The sequence below is a fragment of the Phragmites australis genome, chromosome 11 (assembly GCF_958298935.1).
Source record: "Phragmites australis chromosome 11, lpPhrAust1.1, whole genome shotgun sequence".
NCBI classification, from domain to species: Eukaryota; Viridiplantae; Streptophyta; class Magnoliopsida; order Poales; family Poaceae; genus Phragmites; species Phragmites australis.
In genome coordinates, this window is record NC_084931.1 from 33,943,383 (window position 1) to 33,962,345 (window position 18,963).

An 18,963-nucleotide genomic window follows, 5' to 3' on the forward strand; every position below is an offset into this window, starting at 1 on the left:
AATGCTCCTCAGCCAAAACACACGCACACAGCTGCTAGTAATCATACTGTAGTGCCATATTATTCTCTCTTATCTTTTTATGACATGCTTCTTTCTCTTATTTTTGGAGAGGATATTATCGAATTGCTCAGTTTTTTCTCATTTTTTTCAAAAACATTACACTTTTGTTTTATAGGTGAAGTAGTGAACACCAACATCGATCACAATTACAGAAGCCGTCACAGCTCAATTCTCTCGCTTATTGGGCTTAATTACGCTGGTCCACTATAGTATCGAAGCCCGAGCCTTTTCATTTTTATATTTTTGAAAATAAAAAATTACAAAGTGAATGTCTATTTGAAAAAATTACAAAAATAAGCTGCTATCGCCCGTTGAAAAGGCGACAACCACCTGTCACACATCCAACAGGAAATTGTTTTAATAAATAAATATATCACATTTTCAACGGACGATAGGTTAAAAAAAATAGTGTTTCATTGCTTCAAAATTCAAAACACTATCAAAATAATCATGAAAAATTCTATTTTTTTTGTTGTGTAGAGAATACTATGATCTAACTCTTTAAAAAATTTCAGACAAAAAAGTATTTGTACAATGAGAAAAAATACAGATTATGTATAATAAAATCTGTCTTTTTTCTCATTGTAAATATCATATTTTTATATGATTTTTTTAGAGTTATATCATAGTATCCTCTACAGCATATATTTTTTCAAAAAAATTTATAACTATTTCGATAATATTTTGAATTTTGAGAGCAATAGAACATAATATTTTTTATTTTTTAACATGTCCCTCGTTGGAAGGATGCCATCTTTATTTTTTTAATGATGTCACCTGATGAAAGGATAACATCATGTTATCGCACTTACAACGGGTGATAATAGCTTATTTTTATAATTTTTTAAACGGTTGTCTAGTTTTGCAATCTTTTGATTTTTAAAATATAAAAATAAAAAAATCCATCTACCTTTGAGCGCAGGCCCATAAATCCAAAGCCCAACAAGAAGCTTCTCGGGGTACCCAGGCAATTACCAAATTAAATGACAAAAATACTCCCAACACGGGACTCCCAAGTTGGTATAGCCGTAGTTATCTTGAAGAAATGAACCCATTTTCTCGTTATTTCATAAACGGTGGTCTGAAGTAAATTGTATAAGGAAATTTTATAAGATCTAGTTATAGCGTGAGAAGTAAATTTTGTGGGATTGAATCTCATACGTAGAACTTAATATTTATATGATACATATTTTTTTATCATATTTATATGTATATGTGTATGACACAAATAAAGATTTTACGAAATATTTCTTAGACTCATATAATTTACTTCCTCATCATGATATGTATCTTTTTTTTTCCTCCTTCACGCGCCTAATTGTTGGATAGAAGATAAACAGTCTAAATTAAGTTTCTGTAATGGTCTTTCACTAGTCTAATAAAATTTCCTCCCGTCACACCCAAGCGAAGCTATTGGCGGCTAGGGTTTTGCGGTTTCTTACACTGACCAAACCCTAGAGCTCTCGCACCCATCCATGGCGATCTCGTCTCGGGCAGTCGCGTGCTAGGTTTGTATTAGGGGTTTTGTGATTGGAGTGAGTGGTTGCTTCGGCCTGTGGATTGCGCGCGGAAATGGCGTCGAGGAACCAGTTCGATCTCCTTGGCGACGTCGACAACGACGACCCATCCCAACTCATCGCCGCCGCCGAGAAGAAGGCGGCCGCGTCGCCTAGGCCGCCGCCGGCGGCGCCCGCGCCGGCCAAGCCGCCCACCAAGTCTCCGCCGCCTGCGCAAGCTGGTGAGTTGACAGTGATACGGTTCTAATGTCGTGGTCGATTTTCGTTAGGGATTATCGAATTCGAGATCCGCAGTTAGTTGTTCAAGTCCATAGTTTCGCTTTGTATGTGAAATTTCACATTTTTGTTGCGTATTTTAGTATTCGCCACTTGTGATATATTGCTCTTTTGTTATTGCAGTGAGGGAGGCAAGGAACTATGGTGCGCCACCGCGCGATACAGCTGGACGTGGCGGCCCAGGACGTGGAAGGGGTGTCCGTGGAGGCAGGACTGGTCCAAGACGAGATTTTGGCAACTCCGATGCCAACGGCTTTGAGGGAGGCTATGGTGGTAGATTTGGAGATGAGAGAGTGGCTCGTGGTGAAAATGGTGAGGGAAGGCAGGCAGAGAGGGACCAAAGGCCGCGCCAGCCATACCGTGGAGGTGGCCGTCATGGTGGCTATACTGATGGGCAGGATGGGGATGAGTCTGGTCATCCGCGCCGGGCATATGAGCGCCACAGCGGCACTGGCCGTGGCTATGAGATGAAGCGTGAGGGGGCTGGACGAGGCAATTGGGGAACTGTGACTGATGAAGGCCTTGCACAGTTAAGATGGTTCATTGAATCTTCAATTTTGTGCCTGGTGACTTGTTTTTAAGTTAAGATGAATCGATAGGATTAGAGAGCTTTGACATTTTTTGTGCGTGGCTAATAGGGACGCTGTGGATGCTGTTAATGCTGAGGAGCCTGCTGCTGTGGTGGAGGATGAGAAAAAGCCTGAAGATGCTCCACAGTCCGAGGTTGAGAAGGACAAGAAGGGTGTGGAGAATGAAGAGGAAGAAAAGGAACCTGAGGATAAGGTATGTTTCTGATCTGTATGTACTCTGATGCCACCACCTCATCACATTATAATGTATATATATGGGCCTGGATTGGCAAGTGCATTTTGTACAGGGTGGTAGCACTCTTTCTGGACATGCCAAGTATCACATGTTTCATGGTTTTGGATATTATGCCATTTTGTAAATGCTCAGGAGCTCTGGATATATTGCTGAACTAAAATGTAGAGTATAACCAGTAGACTTATTTTGGGTTTCTTGGTTCCATTCCCATCAAGCTTCACCGGACCGTCTAGTTATGTACTGCAGAGTTTCTTCCTTAAGAGTGAGATTTTTGTCACAGTACCAAAATGGGAGTTGCGTACCTTATTGGTAGCTACCTTGTTTTTTTTTTCATGCTCTTCTGATTTTCAGTATATTAATTATGCTCCTTTCTGAATGTAATAAGGCCGTATCAGATGTTCACTTCACTATTTTTTTCTGCTCATCAGTTTTCCAGTCATTCTGAATTTCACATTGTGTCAGATCATTTTGCCTGCAACTAACTGTAACTACGGTGAGCCATTGAATCACTGTATTCACCATTTCTTAACATTGAATTTGCTCACTGAAAATTCCGAGTAAGGATATCTTGACTGACTGTTTCCGGATCCTTGGGGTAAAAATTCTCCAAGTACCCCTCCCCCCCCCCCCCCCCTCTCATCCAAACACCCTCTTAGATGTAACAATGGCATGCATCAGTTGAGATGCTGCCACATATCGAATTGTGGACTTCTGCAATATTTTGGCCTAGAGTTTCTGCCACATAATCGATCTGTTTGTAATTCCCTTTTTTCTGGGTGGTTTTATGGGACTTTTGGGTTTTGCAAATTCAACTCCTCTCTGCCATTCAGGTGCTTTTATGTGGATAGATGTTTGCGTTCTTTCTGGTGCTTTTCCTATCAAATGCCTGCATGTTGAATGGGATTACAAGTACTTATTAAGAAGTTAGGATGCCGCTTTATCATCCAAAAACACCAGTTAGTGAAAGTACATTTGCTCTGACTGTTTACAGGAGATGACTTTGGAGGAGTATGAGAAAGTACTGGAGGAGAAACGGAAAGCTTTACATGCACTTAAGGCTGAAGAGAGAAAAGTTGAAATAGATAATGAGCTGCAGTCTATGCAACAACTATCTGTTAAAAAGGATGCTGATGAGGTGTTTATTAAGCTGGTATGTTTTATTGTTTTACTCGTGGTGCTCCTTGTTCTGTCTATGGTCAGCTCATGTTGATTTTCACTCAACCCTATGCCTGATTGTAGGGCTCGGACAAGGACTCTAAAAAGAAAGAAAATGCCGAAAGAGATGAACGTACTAAGAAGGTATCTTGTATTTTCACCTTGTTAAACTTCTGAGTTCCTGTTTGATCTCCTAACCGTTAAGTGTGTTTTCTGTTTCCTTTGTTCCCTGCTCCTTCAAGTCCCTCAGCATCAACGAATTCTTGAAGCCAGCTGAAGGTGAGAGGTACTACAACCCTGGTGGCCGCGGCCGTGGGCGTGGGCGTGGCCATGACAGGGGTCGTGGAGAGCGTGGGGGATTCCGCGGTGGTTACAACGGTGGCTATCGGGGACCAGCTGCTGCTCCAGTGATCGAAGACCCGTCTCAGTTCCCAACGCTAGGTGGGAAATGAAGGATCTCATCCTCTGCCCTGGTCTAGCTTGCTCGGTTCATGCTCTGCCCTGGTCTAGCTTGCTCGGTTGTCTCCTGGCTTTGCCTCAAGATGGTGTCATCGTTGTTGAGTCTTCTCTTCTCCGCGTCAGTATTATGTTGTTGTTTGTTGCTGCTACTGGGCCTTTTCCCAGGTGTTTATCACCGTGTTGTGTGTCCCGTGTATACCCGAGGTGCACCAAGTGCTGTGTTGCGTTGTCAGAGGTAGCTGCTTCTATTTTTCTGGTAGGACGATGCATTCGACGTTTATGATGTGCTTCTTGGTTAAGCGATTTTGCTCAGCTGAGAATGAAATCGTATTTTATTCAAGCGGCTATCTGCGCTTTTCACATCCACAGTTTTTCCTTTGAACATTGCAATTTCTCTCCTAGAGTCTTGCGTGGTCGATCGCATCTGTATCCTGTTACGTGCTCGAGCCACAGGCGTAGGGACAGTAGATGACAACGCACCTCAGCTCAACGAATGAATTGAACATAATCCGCACGAGTCTAAAGATGGCCAAATGGGCCAATCGGGCCGGCCCGGTATGGGCCCATCTCGGCACGGCCCGAAATTGGCACGGCCCGATTGGCCCATTTACTGTTATGGGTCGTGCCGTGCCAGCCCGCGTGCCGAGCCGTCGGCCCACGGCACAGCCCAACTGTCACCGTGCCGTGCCGGGCCGGCCCACGGCACGGTCAGCACGATGGGTCCGGCCGGCACGATGGGCCCGTTCGGCACGATGGGCCAGTTCGGCACGGTGGAGGCACGACAGGCCCGTTTGGCACGACGGGCCCGACCGGCACGGTGGAGGCACGACGGGCCAGGTCGGCACGGGAAGGCACGACGGGCCCGGCCGGCACGGTGGAGGCACGTTGGGCCCGTCACCACTCAAAATATAGGAAAAAATCAAAAATAATAGCTAAAAAAAATCCAAAAAACAATAAAAAAAAATATGAAAAATAAATACATAACATCTTTATTGATTGATTGCCTCGTTAAAAACCTTTCTACTAGAAGGAAAAAAGAGTACAACCAATGATTATGCTCCGAAAATTACATGGTTTCATTAGAAACCCCAGAATTTTGCTTGCAATTTTTAATATGCTTCCTCAAGTGTCCCGTTCCATGTGAAGATCTGGCACCTATTTCTATGCTGCATATATTACACTTAGCAAATCTTACCTGTTCCCCGTTAATTTCTTTGAAGACCTTTTCAAAATGTTGTCACACTTGGGACCATGCACGTGAGTTCTCGGCGTCTTGATCCATGAATTGAAATATGGAATTAGTTTCTTGATGTGAAGTGAATACTGGCTACTTGGCTAGCAAATAGGAAAAGAGAGATGGGTGGGCAGGGTGGGCAATGAGAATACATGGAGTTTGAGATGGAGTAGATGGTATTTATAGGCCACGATGAGAGGAGAGGTAGGTGGGGGTGGGGCCGCGGGGGTATTTTAAAAAAATAAACAAAAAACATGAATAAAAAAAACTTAGAAATAATAGGGGCACATGATTAATTCTAAAAATGAGCTTTATTGATAGGTTGCCTCATTAAAAACCTTTCTAGCAAAGGAAAAAAGAGTACAACCTAGCTCAGAAAATTTAAAATTACACGTTCTCATCAGCATCTAGATACAAATTTTGGAATGATTCTTCAAGCTCAGTATTTTCTGCAGTGTGTTGCATTCGTGCTTCAGCTTGTTCCCAATCCTTTACTATGGTGAGTATTTCAACCATCTCACTTGACAGATTTGTTCTTCTCTCTTCGATTATCCTTCCTATAAGACTGAAGGCAGCCTCAGAAGAAACTGTAGATACAGGAACCGTTAACAAATCTCGCGCTAACAGTGAAAGCACTGGATAATTCGTCTTGTGCTCATACCACCATTGCAATATGTTGAAGTTTTCTTATTCGTGGCTGATAACGTCACTGTCGATGAAGGTAGTTAGCTCCCCTCCGGATGTTGAAATTCCGGTGCCCGTAGACGATCGTGACGAAGAGTCTGAACTTCTTGATGAAGAACCTGCACCAAATATTTTCCCCCACGTTGTCATCTTCTTACTTGTTGTGGGTGCTAGTGGAGGTCGTTGCAGGCGAACTCCGCCATACTTTGTTTCATATTTACTATAAACTTCGAATAACTTAGAACGAACATTAGTATAATAATTAGAATAATCATGGCCAAGAGCATCATCACCTAGAATTGCGAGAACTCTACAGAAAGCTGCAATTTTAGCTCTAGGATCTAAAATAAAGGCAAAGGCGTATAACAAAGGAATTTCTTTCCAATACTTTAAGAATTTAGATTTCATAGGAACTACACAATCTCTTAAAAGATTGTCATTTTCATAGTTGTTTAAATGAGTAGCAATTTCAACAATATTATGCACTACTAAACAAGATATTGGATAATAAACTCCTGATAAACTCACAGTTGAATCATAAAAAAATTCAAGAAACTCCAGTATCCTTTCAGCAACATACTAATGCGCTTCCGTGAGTAAAGTTTGACCCCCATGCTGATGGTAATGTGTATAAATAAGCACATCAAATGTGCTCTTATATGGTATAATATTTTTAAGCATCAAGAAAGTAGAGTTCCATCTCACCGGTATGTCCAGAGCAAACTTACGTGGACGCACACCCATTGCAACACAATACTGTTTATATGCTGCAATTCGTTGGTTAGAGAAGTTCACAAAAGATATTGCAGTACGAAAATCTTCTAAGTATCGCGATAACCTCTTCAAACCGGATTTTACTATAAGATTGATAATATGACAAGCACAACGTTGATGTAATAAGAAAGATTCAGCATAAGTACTAAACAACGGAGTAAGAATATCCATTGCTCTAGAATTTGCACCGGCATTATCTAAAGTGATAGAAAATATTTTATTCGTGAGGTCAAAGTCTGCAACTACTTGAGATATTTTTTCAGCAATATTTTCACCGGTATGCGTGTTGTCAATCAAGCGAAAACCTATTATTCTCTTTTCTAATTCCCAATCATTATTAACAAAATGAGCAACAACACTAAGATAATCCTCTCTAGCCCTACCTGCCCATATGTCCGAGGTCAAAGCAACTGAAAATGTACATGTTTGCAACATTTCTTTAAGTTTGCTACGACACGTATTGTAGTATTTTACCATATCCCTACTAGTTGTCTGTCTAGAAACATGCATGAACCTAGGATTATGAGCTTGCTTAATGTAATCTTCAAATACAACAGACTCACCGATATTGAGTGGTAGATCCGCTCTTGCAATGAAGCGACATAGCTCTTTTCAAGCATTGGCAGAGTCGTACTCCCAATGATGAACAGAGCCGTCGGGGTTGTACTGCAACACCGTCTGCTTCATGGCTGCTCTACTCTTTCGCTTGCAACTTATGACGTGCCTCTTCAAGTGCCCCGTTCCACCCGAGGACTTTGCAGATAATTCATTTTTACAAATATAACACCTAGCATACCTGACACTTACCCCATCTTCCTCTTTGTAGATCCTTTCAAAGTCTTGCTAAACTTCGGAAGTACCGGCTCTTGATCTTTTAGACCCGCTGCTTGCTAATGTGTGCGTATTTGTAGAGCCTGACGATGGAACTGCTGCTGCATCACCTGGATCTGGATGTGAACCAACCGGAGGTTCACCGTCGGGTCCATCATCACCTGCAGCACTAGTATCAAAGGGGCCGTAGACCCCTGTGAGTCCTTGGAGAAAAAAATCATGATCTATGGATGTATCATGATCACCGGCATCCATGATCAATGTCGAATGACACTACAAAAATTGCAAATATTCAGAGTTAGAAATAATCAAATAATAAAACTAATAATAAAATAAGACTCAACAACGATGCAAAAAAATCACCAAGATTTCTTCAACTTCAAGATAGCAAGTCAGCAGGATGACGATTTTGGAATTGCTCGGATTTTTTTGCAACAATTCAAACTAATTTTGCCAAATTATCGCTAATTCTCACGAACTTTGAGACAAGAATGAGAGGAGGAAACAAGAGAGAAAATAGTGTTGCTGGTGTGGAATGGAAGGGCAAGGTGCTCCTCTATTTATAGGTGAAAAATGGTGATTTTTGCAATTTTTTTCGAATTTTTTGGAGCTCAAACGGTCACAAAACGGCTATAAAATTCAAAAATATCGGGTTAACGGGTTAAACGGGCCGTTCCCGGCCCGTTTAACCCGTTAACCCGCGTGCCCCCGCCGGCCCATCGTGCCCCCACGTGCCGGCCGAGCCGTGCCCCCCGCGGTGGGCCGTGCTGTGCCGTGCCGGGCTGGCCGTGCCGTGATGGGCCGCCACGTTCCCGGGCCGTGCCTCCTGGGCCACCCGTGCCTGAGCTGGGCCGTGCCGGCCCGCCGTGCCGCGCGCTCGGCCCAGGCACGGCCCGTGGCCTCGTGCCGTGCCGGCCCGGCCCACCTCGGCTCGGGTCGTACCGTGACTGGGCCGTGCCTACAGTTCCGTGCCTCGGGCCGGTCCAGTAAGCACGGCCCATTTGGCCATCTTTACGCACGACGACCTTGCAGAGAGCCGGGTTGGGGGGAGCGCACGAAGGGCTTGCGGTCGTCCTCCCCTCCCCCCCTCACCCCGTACAGCGCGTCGCCGCCTCCGTCAGGTGGTCGCCAGCCACCAGATCGAGTTCTACTCCACGCGACTGTGGCCAAAAGTCGTGGTTGTCTTGCGTGCGAACAGGTACGAGGAGGGAGAGGCAGTTGAGGACACGTGTTCACATGGTGGGCCCGTCGTGTATTGGGAGGAGCAAATCGTACCACGTTGGCGAAATCCAAAGTCAGCTACTGCTGCATCTGTTTTCTTTTACTTATTATTTAGGATATTGATACGATCTCTAATAAATATATTTGACTATTATTATTAATAACTATTTTTTAAGTAAAAGTTGATAAAAATTAGATGATGTCAAAGTATTTTTTATGATAAATTCACTACTAGTATTTTTATATACTAAATCCTAATAATTTTGTGTATATTAGTGATCAAAATTTCTGAAATTTAACTACATACATTCTAGAACAACATCTATTTAAGAATGAAGATAATATAAAGCCACCTCATGTGCTACAGTTGGAGAAATTCAAAGGGCCCAACAGCTCGATTTCTTGGTCTGGTCTTCCCTGATCCAGCAACTGTCCGCTGCGTGTTTCGCATTTGCGAACAAACCACTTTTGTCATCGGCGCCATCAGTAACCATCGCCGCCGGTTCCACCTCTTACGAAGGCTACTTACTAGTGATTGAACCGTGTTCTTCGGTAGACGAACAACCTACAAGAACACCATCATTGACTCCACGATGCTATTTGACGAGATATATAACTATTCCATATATTCATATATCTTTAAAAAGTTATATAGGATCGTCTATATCTTGGTACAGGGATAATCATAGTTCATAGCTGTTACGGAGTAAGATATGACAATAAAATACAAGAAAGATGATGATTTCCAACCGGAAAACTCTCTCTTATTCAGAAAGAAATTTTAGATATTCAAAAATTTAATAAACATAATAGATTATGTCTGAAGGAGTCCAAATAAATTACATCCGAACACCAACTGACTATATAAGATGGGGAGGAGGGACACGTCAAGATATATCATCTCACATCTAACCACAAGTCTTTAGATCTCTGAAGTCATGAAACCCCTCAAAAAGTAAATTAGGTCTTAAGCATTAAACACAGCTAAATTCGTCTACTTTTTAGAGTTAGACATCCAATACTTTATCATTATACTGTGTGATCCAAGAATAATCAAAGAAAGAAAAGATGTTTGGTTATTACCCAAATCAAGAAACCTGAAACTATATAAACCTTGTATCTTTGTGTGCGATATACTTCTACGGCTACACATGTATCTCTATTTTCCTTATCACAAAATAATATACAACTGAGTTTCAAATCCTCGATACTATGCTAATAAAATACATCGTGCCAACAAAAAACATGGCTTCCAATTGCATACTTAAGCAGCCATTTGCAGTTCATAGTCTTCGTTATTTTGAATGCAAGGCTTGTCACCAACAGCAGTCTAGATTATAGCAGAGCACCAGAGCAAAGCCACCTGTAGGATTCTCACCAACTTACCCTGGTAACTTAATCTTGGAGGAACCCAACAGTACAGCCAAAATAAAAGAACCTAGCTTAGCCACATGCAATTCAGCACAGCATACGCTAAGTTATCCATCAAAGAGCATGAGGATGTTCGCAAAAGAAGAAGAGAGCCTATGGCAACAGTTAGTTCGTAGCCCTAAATACATGTATGCCATGACTTGTTAAAAAGACTAAATCAATGATTAGACATATAGTAGCACCTTCTTAGTTACACGGAAACTTGAATCCGTTCAGAAAGAAAAAAAAGTGCATTTTGAGCAATGGCACAATTAATTCCATGAAAGAGGTCCTTCTATTTTACCATCACCAACTTGTTATTGTTTCATTTTCATTACCTTGTCCTAGAAAAACTTATAAAGGAACAAAGAAGAGTACAACTTATCAAGTACAAAACCTCACATAGTACCTGGTGGTCTTAGTTGCCCTACTATCTCTAGGAACTGTTCAGCTAATGCAGAGTGCAAGGTGATCAGATCAGGTCAGGTGGGCAAAGCGACGGTGACCAATAGCAGATGCTAATCTAGGCTGCAAGCAATGAAATCAAACCTGTTGTGTGCAAATATCTAGGACTCAATTTTAGTTTATTAATCCAAGGACAGAGAGAGCTGAACCTCTTACAACCACCAAGTTATATTCTAATTTCTAAAACTAATGCATTGAACCATCAGAGACAAAATATCCATACAAAGAAGGGATACAGAAGAGATATAGGGATTTATCGGTGCATCAAGAAGTAATAGTCTTGCATACAAGTGCTAACTGCTAAGAGCAAGATAAAATACTAACACCACCATCAGAAATCTTTATACTTCTTATGTATTCAAAGCATGGTGGTCAACATATACTCATGTAGGATGGCAACAATCCTGTTCAGAAGATAACTTCAGTGTCCTAGCAGATTCAGATGACAGGATTCATGTTCACCAATAGTCGCCACAAGAGCACTTTCCATCCTTGAAATGGTGGAACCGCTTATTGTCCCTCACAATGAGCTCCCTCCCAACAATCCTCGACATGATCTTGATGGCATTGTGGCAGTCCCCACAAATCCTGAGGTTCTTAATGATGCGAAGCGGAGTCCTTGCTGGGGTGCTAATCAGACCATAAGCAATTGCAAGCCTCTCACTATGGTACAGTAATGCCTGCTCCTTTGCCTCCTGATCAATGTCATGGAGCACATACCTTGTATCTGGGACATACCTCTGCTCGTTGACCACCTTCTTTTCAATCTTGGGTGGCAGCCGGTACTCTGCCAGTTTGTTCCTCCCATCAAGCATGTTAATCCCAAGCCGCCTCTTCGGGGGTGGGGTTGGGAGCTTCTTAGGATTTGCTTTGGATGGATCAAGCGAAATCAGCAACTCTTCTGCCCGGTCCTCAAGATCAATGTCGCCATTCATACGCGCCAGGTTCAAGAGTGACTCCCACACCATGGCAGTGGGCTCGAAAGGCAGCTTTTCAATGTACTCCACAGCCTCATTGAGATGCCCCGATTTCCCCAGGACCTCAATGATCCCAACATAATGCTCCACACCAGGCTCAATGCCATGGTCCCTGGACATGGCATCAAAGTAAAGAAACGCCTCCTCAATGGCCTCCGAGTTGGCACAAGCGTTGAGCACAAGCATGAAGGTGTGGCTGGTCGGCGCCATGCACTCCTTCATCAGCTTGAACAGCCGAAGTGCCTCGTCGCCAAGCCCGTTCATGGAATAGCCATCGATCATGATGTGCCATGAGTCAATGTTCCGGTCGGGCATATTGTCGAACGTCCTGCGGGCGTGGGGCATGGCAGCGCACTTAGCGTACATCTCGAGCAGCTTGTTGTTGACCTTGAGGTCGCCGCGGAAGGGCGAGCGGAGGAAGAAGTCGTGCACCTTCCTGAGCTCTTCGAGCAGCTTAGGGTTGGAGCAGGCGGCGGCGAGCTCGTAGAAGGCGGGCGGGTCGGCGCGTGCCCCCTTGGCGAGCAACTCCACCGCATCCTTCACCCGCCCCTCCCGGCATAACGCCATCAGGTCCCCCGGCCCTGCCATAGGCTCAGGAGGCGGCGGAGTGGCGTGCTGCTGCGGGGGCGGAGGTCCGTAGCTATGGGGCGGCGGCGATGGCGCCTGCTGATGCGGGGGTGGAGGCCCGTAGCCGCGGTGTGGCGGAGGCGGCACCTGCTGCTGCGGTGATGGAGGCCCGTAGCTGTGGCGCGGTGGACGCGGCTGCTGCTGGTAGTTCATCGGCGGCGGTGGCGGGGACGGCCCCTGCTGCTGGTAATTCCTCAGTGGCGGCGGAGGGGCCTGTCCCTGCGGGGACCACTGGGGAGGGGGACCGGGAGGAGAAGGGTGCCGCGGCGGCACCCACTGCTGCTGCTGGGGCTGGTGGACATGGTTGGGGGCGGCGGAGGAAGGGTGGTAAGCGTAGGACGACTGTGACGAGGAGAGGGGCCGGGCGAGGACGTGGAGGAGGGAGCGGGACCTGGCGGAGGAGAAGGCGAGGGAGCGGAGCGGGCGCGCGGCGGCGCGGTGCATGGCGGCCATGCCGGACGAGGGCTTCTCTTTGGGATTGGTTTAGGCGACGCGAGCGAGATGGGGAGAATCGGGATTCGATTCGGGTAGATGAGATACTCCATTTCCGGGGGCGCGAATGGAATGGGCTCCGCTGGTGGCCCATGGGCCGCGCCGGTCGCTAACCACCACGACCAGCCGGCTCCGGCTGCAATCCACACTCCACCCTCAGCCGGGGTGGAATTCCATCTTACTCCCACTTTTCTCAGAGATCAGCACTCGCTGCTCGCAGTTTCAACAGAATCATATAGAATCCACAAGCAGAAGGCATACCAAATAGGGATTCTCTCAGTGATCAGCACTCGCTGCCAGCAATTCTATTCCACCTTTCCGTTTGAAAATTTGCAGAGATTTCACCAAAAATAGTATATATCCGACAGGAATTTGTAAAATCCCCGTGATCAAAATGACGGCTTCCACAAAATTATAGCTTGGCAAACAGAAAAGGAAAAGAATACTGATACTAATAGTAAAAGGTTCAAGTCACTCATCAGGAAAGAGGCGATCATCTTCTGTACTGGCCGAGAGATCCTAACCAAAAACCAGAAAAGAAGTTTCTGTACAAGCTGCTGGACCAACAGAATACCGAACCGGAATCACAGTAAGTCTCAGGGGATCGACCAGACTCTGCCTCTCTCGCTACTGCCACCAAGGATAATACCTACATTACAAAATGCAATGCCCTCCAATGCTCGTCGGTCTGAAATCGAGTTCTTGGTCATGACGATGACCTGCTGTGCTCTCTTCAGGAGTTAAGACTGAAACCTCGCGGACGGCCCAGATTCTCTTCGATCACTGCTTATCTCGAACTCGCTTGAGCTTGCCTTGGGCTCGCTGCCTGCGTTGTTGCTGTGGCCCCTTCGGCTCCGACGGTCCTTCAGAAGATCAAAACAGAATATCCAGACTTAATGAACAAGGGTATGGAATGGTTGTATCAGGGGAAAAAAGGAGTTGTTGTACAACCTCCCGTGACGGCACATCTTCTGCCTCGAGCATCCGAACAACCTGACCCATAGTGGGTCTTTTCTCAGCATCTGGGTCGACACACCGCAGTGCCACTAGAAGAGCACGCTTGAGAGCACGTGTGGCTGGTTTCAACTCCATGTCAGGGTCCACTACCTCTTCGGCTCTTCTCGTGCCGACCATCATTTTCAGCCACTCCACTAGATGCACCTGCATGAAATCCGTGCTGTAGTTAATCAACATTCCAAGCCAACAAGGTATTGTTCAAGAAAATATCCGACCAAAGCAGGGCAACTGGAATGAAATAAATTGTCTCCCCTTTAGGTGCTATTTTGCTCTCAAACAAATGAGCAACAGTATGGAGTGCTTCAGCATGCATGATACACCAGAGATGGTAGATGCCCACCTCATTAGAAGGCCGACCATAGTCAACTGGATCCCTCCCAGTAACTGCTTCCAGTAGTAGCACACCAAAACTGTAGACATCGCTCTTCTCGTTTAACAGACCTGTGTTGGCATATTCAGGGGCCACATACCTGAAACGGTGGCAAAACAAATGATGAATGTTTGTTTCCATGTCGAGCTCCCATAAAGTTCATAGCTTTCAAACATGAAGAACAAGGTTCTTGACATGTAAAAATTCCTACTGCCAATGAATACCACACATTTTAAGTGAGCCAAGCTAAGTACTACAAAAGAATAACAAGTAAACAACATACCCGAAAGTTCCCATGACTCGAGTTGTGATATGGCTCTTCCCTGCACCCAAGAGCTTGGCCAATCCAAAATCAGAAAGCTTGCCGTTGAACTCTTCATCAATTAGGATATTGCTCGATTTTATATCACGGTGCACAACTTTTGGTTCTATGGCTTCATGTAAATAAGCAAGCCTGTATATTGTTCAGTTACATTCAGTTATAGAAAATGCCTTATACAACTGAACATATGCATAGAAAGAGGCAAAATGATGAATGGTTCATTTCTTACGCCTTAGCGATCCCAAGAACGACTTTCATCCGGGCTTCCCAAGTAAGAACACCATGTTGACGCATGGCACCATGAAGCCACTGTTCTAAGTTCCCGTTATTGACATATTCATACACAAGCATCCTAGAATGGGGCAAGGTAAAGGAATGATGGGAAGAAAGCTCAAATAGAACTGCAAAACTAAATGATGCATATGGAGCAAATATATTTTCATGAGGTACATTCAGCGCTAGAAATGTTTAACAACAGGGTGAATATATATGGAGAAGGCAAAAGCAAGCATGACTATTACCAATGTACCACTAAATCATTGATCCGGTAGTAAAAACGAGGAGCATGTGTCTGCTAGGTTCAATTTGTCATGGAACTGAATGGAAAAAATACACTGGTGTTGACTACAGGAACAATCCTCAGAAATCACTACCATAAATGTAATGGGTGTTTGGTTCAATGAAAAGACATGTTTCAGGGGTAGAAAAACATAAAGATATGTAAAGAACAAGGAGCATTCAGAAATTGGTGAATTGTAGAAGTACATTTTCAGAAAGGAGTTTATTACAGCAGAGTGATGGACCAATAAAAAGATGCACACCTCCTAACTTCACAAGGTTTGCCATTTCTATTCAATATGGCATCAAAAAATAGAAAAAACAAATGAAATAAGAGAATGCTCAATTGAGGACTTGGTTGCAAGCCAGATAAAAAACCTTTTTTTGGGAGGGGCGTTGGGGGGGGGGGGTGCTATAGTGCATTTCGCTATGAATCAGTAATCATCTTGTGCAAGTAAATGAATGCGACGGCGGAAACAAAAGGTGGGCATCAGTCAGTGCATTTGGTCGGGTAATATCTTTACCTGTGGATTCCCTCAACGCAATATCCTAGAAGGCGAACAAGATTCTTATGCCTGACATGGCCAATAGCCTCAACTTCAACCCTGAATTCTTTTTCTGCTTGACCCCTACAGCGACATATCAAACAAAATCAATACAACGAGACTGTCAAAGAGGACAGAGTAACAGACTAGTACTTCAAGTTCTATAAAGAAGCTGTCCTCTAAGGTCATAATAAATTTCAGAGCTTCTTACATGTTATTAAGAAGCTTTTTTATTGCAACATCACTCCCATTTATGAGTTGGCCACGGTAAACTATCCCATATCCACCCTCTCCAATGACATTCTCCTTAGAAAACCGATTTGTTGCATGCTCCAAATCCCTCAGAGTAAACCAATGACCCCAACCCAGATGTGAAAACTCTGGGAGACCAACCAAAGGAGATGCAGAGACAGTTGCATATTGAAGATACTGCCTCCTAGCATTTCCCGAGCTGCCTTCGTCACCAGAATATGAACTCCCAGCCCTGTCACATTGGTACGCTGAGCTGCATTGGCTCAAATTATCAGCATCGCATGATTTGCTCCTGACTAAGTGCGCCAACATTTTCCCTGAATCTTTTTCATAATGTTTCTCCTGCACTACCAGGGCATGGCTTTCTTGCACACGAAAGTTTTCAACGATTGCATGCTCACGCGCTTCATCTACTGTGATCTCCTTGGAGACATCCGGAATTTGAGATGCCGGGATCATATCAAAAGGCTTCTTTGGCTTCCTCGGATATATGGACCAGAAGCACATGAAACCTAGTATAAACAATATTACGACCCAAATACTGATGCCAATAACAATCCATAGCCTAAGACCGAAAGGCGGCGTCCTGGATGATAGTTCTGCCCGCAGGATTTCACCTATCGACATCTTTATTCCTCAGCAACCTACACACCACTACCAGTAATGTGATGTGACGTTAGCTTAGCATTACACTGAAGAAAGAAAGACAGGCACAAAGTAAGATCAGAATACCCATATTTGCATTGGCAACCGGAGGAGAGTTGCATCTACACAAAACCATACAAGCTTGAATGAACACACCAACAAAAGTACAGCAATAATAAGCTGGCTATAGCTCGGAAAAACAATCATCATTCATCAGGAACACCAAAATACGAGGGGGAAACGGGAAGAATATGGGGTGCAAGGTCCATGTGATGCGGATTAAATGAGCAAAAGAAGCAGAGCATTAATGAATCGTTTTTCGACTACCTGCCCCTCCCAAGGTGAACAGTGCTAACACCAAAGAGCGCATCTATTAACTCTGGAAGTGCAGAGAGCCGGATCAAGAACACCCGCATTAGGAGTAGAGGGGAGGGGAAAATCGCACCTTTGTGGAGGAATACTAGGCAATCCTATCCAATAAGAGGGAATGCATAGCAAATAATCCAAACTTCCCTCTATCCTTTCTTGAAAAAACTGGATCTAATTTTCAAGCTGCACTATCCAAGAAAGGAATCCAGTCCAATTAATCTTGAATGAACAGCGACCTCATTGGATCAATAAAAAGAATCCTCTCGTTTCCGAATGAAAAGGATTAGGCGATGACTCAGATGTTTAAGATTTAGGCATAATAGCTCACACCATCCGCCAAGAGTAGCTTCCAAGCAGAGGCAGCACTGGAGAAGGCATTGTGCTCCAATGCCAACAAAACAAAAGCAAATGGAAAAGGAAATATGTGGGGAAAGAGGAGAGAGATCACTGCCCTTACAACCTCTTGATGGGGCGCCCCTGGTTGGCTTCTTCGATCAGTCCCTTTGCTGCGTCAGTGTGGGCTTGGAGGAGATGGCCATGGGAGGCCAGCTGGCTCATGGGAGAGGAAGGCAACGTCGGGGATGGATTTGTAGAAGAGAAAGAGGCGACAGTAGAAAGGAGAGAGAATGAGAAAAAAAAATGGTGCGAGGAAATGGAACGAAACAGCTGTAAAAGGATATGGGGCAGCCAATTTGCTACGGACAGGACAGCAGCTGAGTTTGGTAGGATGTGGCTCGTGAGTGCCGATGATGGCGCAGGTTTGCTAGAGCTGCTGATCTAAATTTGGGAAAGTTGTCTTTTTAAGCCTACAGTATCTAATTTATTTTAAAAAATTAACCTCACATAATCATTATGAGAACTAAGAATTATAAACTATTATTAAATAGAACTTTTAATTTCACTCCAAAACTGGTCTAGGAGCTCTACATCTTTCTAATAGAATGGTCATGGGTTGAATGCTGTACATTATTATTATCCTTTATTATTAAGTGATTACTCAGTCTCGGGTCTAGATCTGTTCATGTGCAACATGTTTCGAGGAACCCGATCTGACCTAATCCGAAAAAGCCCAACCCAATTCGATCCGACCAATGCATGGGTCGGGTTCGAGCTTCAAAACATAGCCCCACAGTTCTAGCCGGGCCGAACTCGGGCTTCAAAACAGGCTCGAAACTCGAAAAAACCCGAAAAACCTGACCCAATCCCAAAAAACCAAAAAAAAAACCCAAGCACGATCCGAAAAATCAAATATCAGGCCAGGCTCGAACTTAGCAACACGGGCCGATGTCAGGCTCGGACCTGCAGGTTTCCTGTCGGGCTTTTCAAAGCCTCACCTAAAACTCGGTCCAGCCTTACGTTTGAACAGGCCCACTGTGTTTTGAAGTTAGCGCCTAAGCCAAACTTTAGTTAAGATTCAAGCTTGACGAGATGTGTTATGGAGCGATTAACCTAATTCATGGTTTCAAAATTCGTCAATAGCCATTTGATATTCATGAAAAACTGGTCAATTCAATTCGTAGTAAATTCTAAATTCGATCGGTTTTCAAATTTAAATTAAAAAATCACAAAAAATAAAAAAATACTAAGACAATTATAAGACCTTCTATAATTTTTTTAAAAAATAATGTTATTTGCATCATATTTTATATAGAGAAATTTTTAAAAGAAAAAGAAAATTACTAAAACAGGTCGTACGAACATGATGATTTGTCCATCACGTTAAGAAAAAAATATAACATGAAACACATATTTTTCTTATGTAAAGTGTATCTTAAGATAATCTTTAAATTTTGTTTCACTTCACTTAGAGTTTTATTAATTTCTACATAATTTCTACAAAGTTCATAAAGCATAAAGCTTATGTGTTAAGAAACAACA

At 43.9% G+C, this 18,963-nt stretch overlaps 2 protein-coding genes across 5 annotated transcripts; one reads left to right on the forward strand and one right to left on the reverse strand.

Annotated features, from left to right (window-relative positions):
• The first annotated feature begins 1,414 nt into the window (after nucleotides 1-1,414).
• On the forward strand, nucleotides 1,415-4,652 carry LOC133885210 (RGG repeats nuclear RNA binding protein A-like). Of its 3 annotated transcripts, XM_062324883.1 has the most exons (7): nucleotides 1,415-1,798; nucleotides 1,977-2,391; nucleotides 2,492-2,636; nucleotides 3,670-3,828; nucleotides 3,918-3,977; nucleotides 4,076-4,296; nucleotides 4,328-4,652. In XM_062324883.1, the coding sequence occupies exons 1-6, from the start codon at nucleotides 1,633-1,635 to the stop codon at nucleotides 4,283-4,285; spliced, it is 1,155 nt and encodes a 384-aa protein (XP_062180867.1). In that variant the 5' UTR covers nucleotides 1,415-1,632; the 3' UTR covers nucleotides 4,286-4,296; nucleotides 4,328-4,652. The 3 variants fall into 3 exon arrangements, with proteins under 3 accessions (XP_062180867.1, XP_062180865.1, XP_062180868.1); XM_062324881.1 differs by having other exon boundaries at nucleotides 4,076-4,652; XM_062324884.1 differs by having other exon boundaries at nucleotides 1,416-1,798; nucleotides 1,977-2,382; nucleotides 4,076-4,652.
• A 6,361-nt stretch (nucleotides 4,653-11,013) lies between these two features.
• LOC133885009 (probable receptor-like protein kinase At2g42960) lies at nucleotides 11,014-17,797 on the reverse strand. Of its 2 annotated transcripts, none has more exons than XM_062324637.1 (9): nucleotides 17,546-17,781; nucleotides 16,031-16,715; nucleotides 15,799-15,903; nucleotides 14,946-15,068; nucleotides 14,678-14,848; nucleotides 14,365-14,494; nucleotides 13,959-14,168; nucleotides 13,779-13,870; nucleotides 11,014-12,495 (listed from the first exon to the last, which is right to left on the reverse strand). In XM_062324637.1, exons 2-9 carry the CDS (start codon nucleotides 16,696-16,698, stop codon nucleotides 11,370-11,372), a joined length of 2,625 nt encoding a protein of 874 aa, XP_062180621.1. In that variant the 5' UTR covers nucleotides 16,699-16,715; nucleotides 17,546-17,781; the 3' UTR covers nucleotides 11,014-11,369. The 2 variants fall into 2 exon arrangements, with proteins under 2 accessions (XP_062180621.1, XP_062180620.1); XM_062324636.1 differs by lacking the exon at nucleotides 11,014-12,495 and adding an exon at nucleotides 16,804-16,838 and having other exon boundaries at nucleotides 13,437-13,870; nucleotides 17,546-17,797.
• Between the last annotated feature and the right edge of the window lie 1,166 nt (nucleotides 17,798-18,963).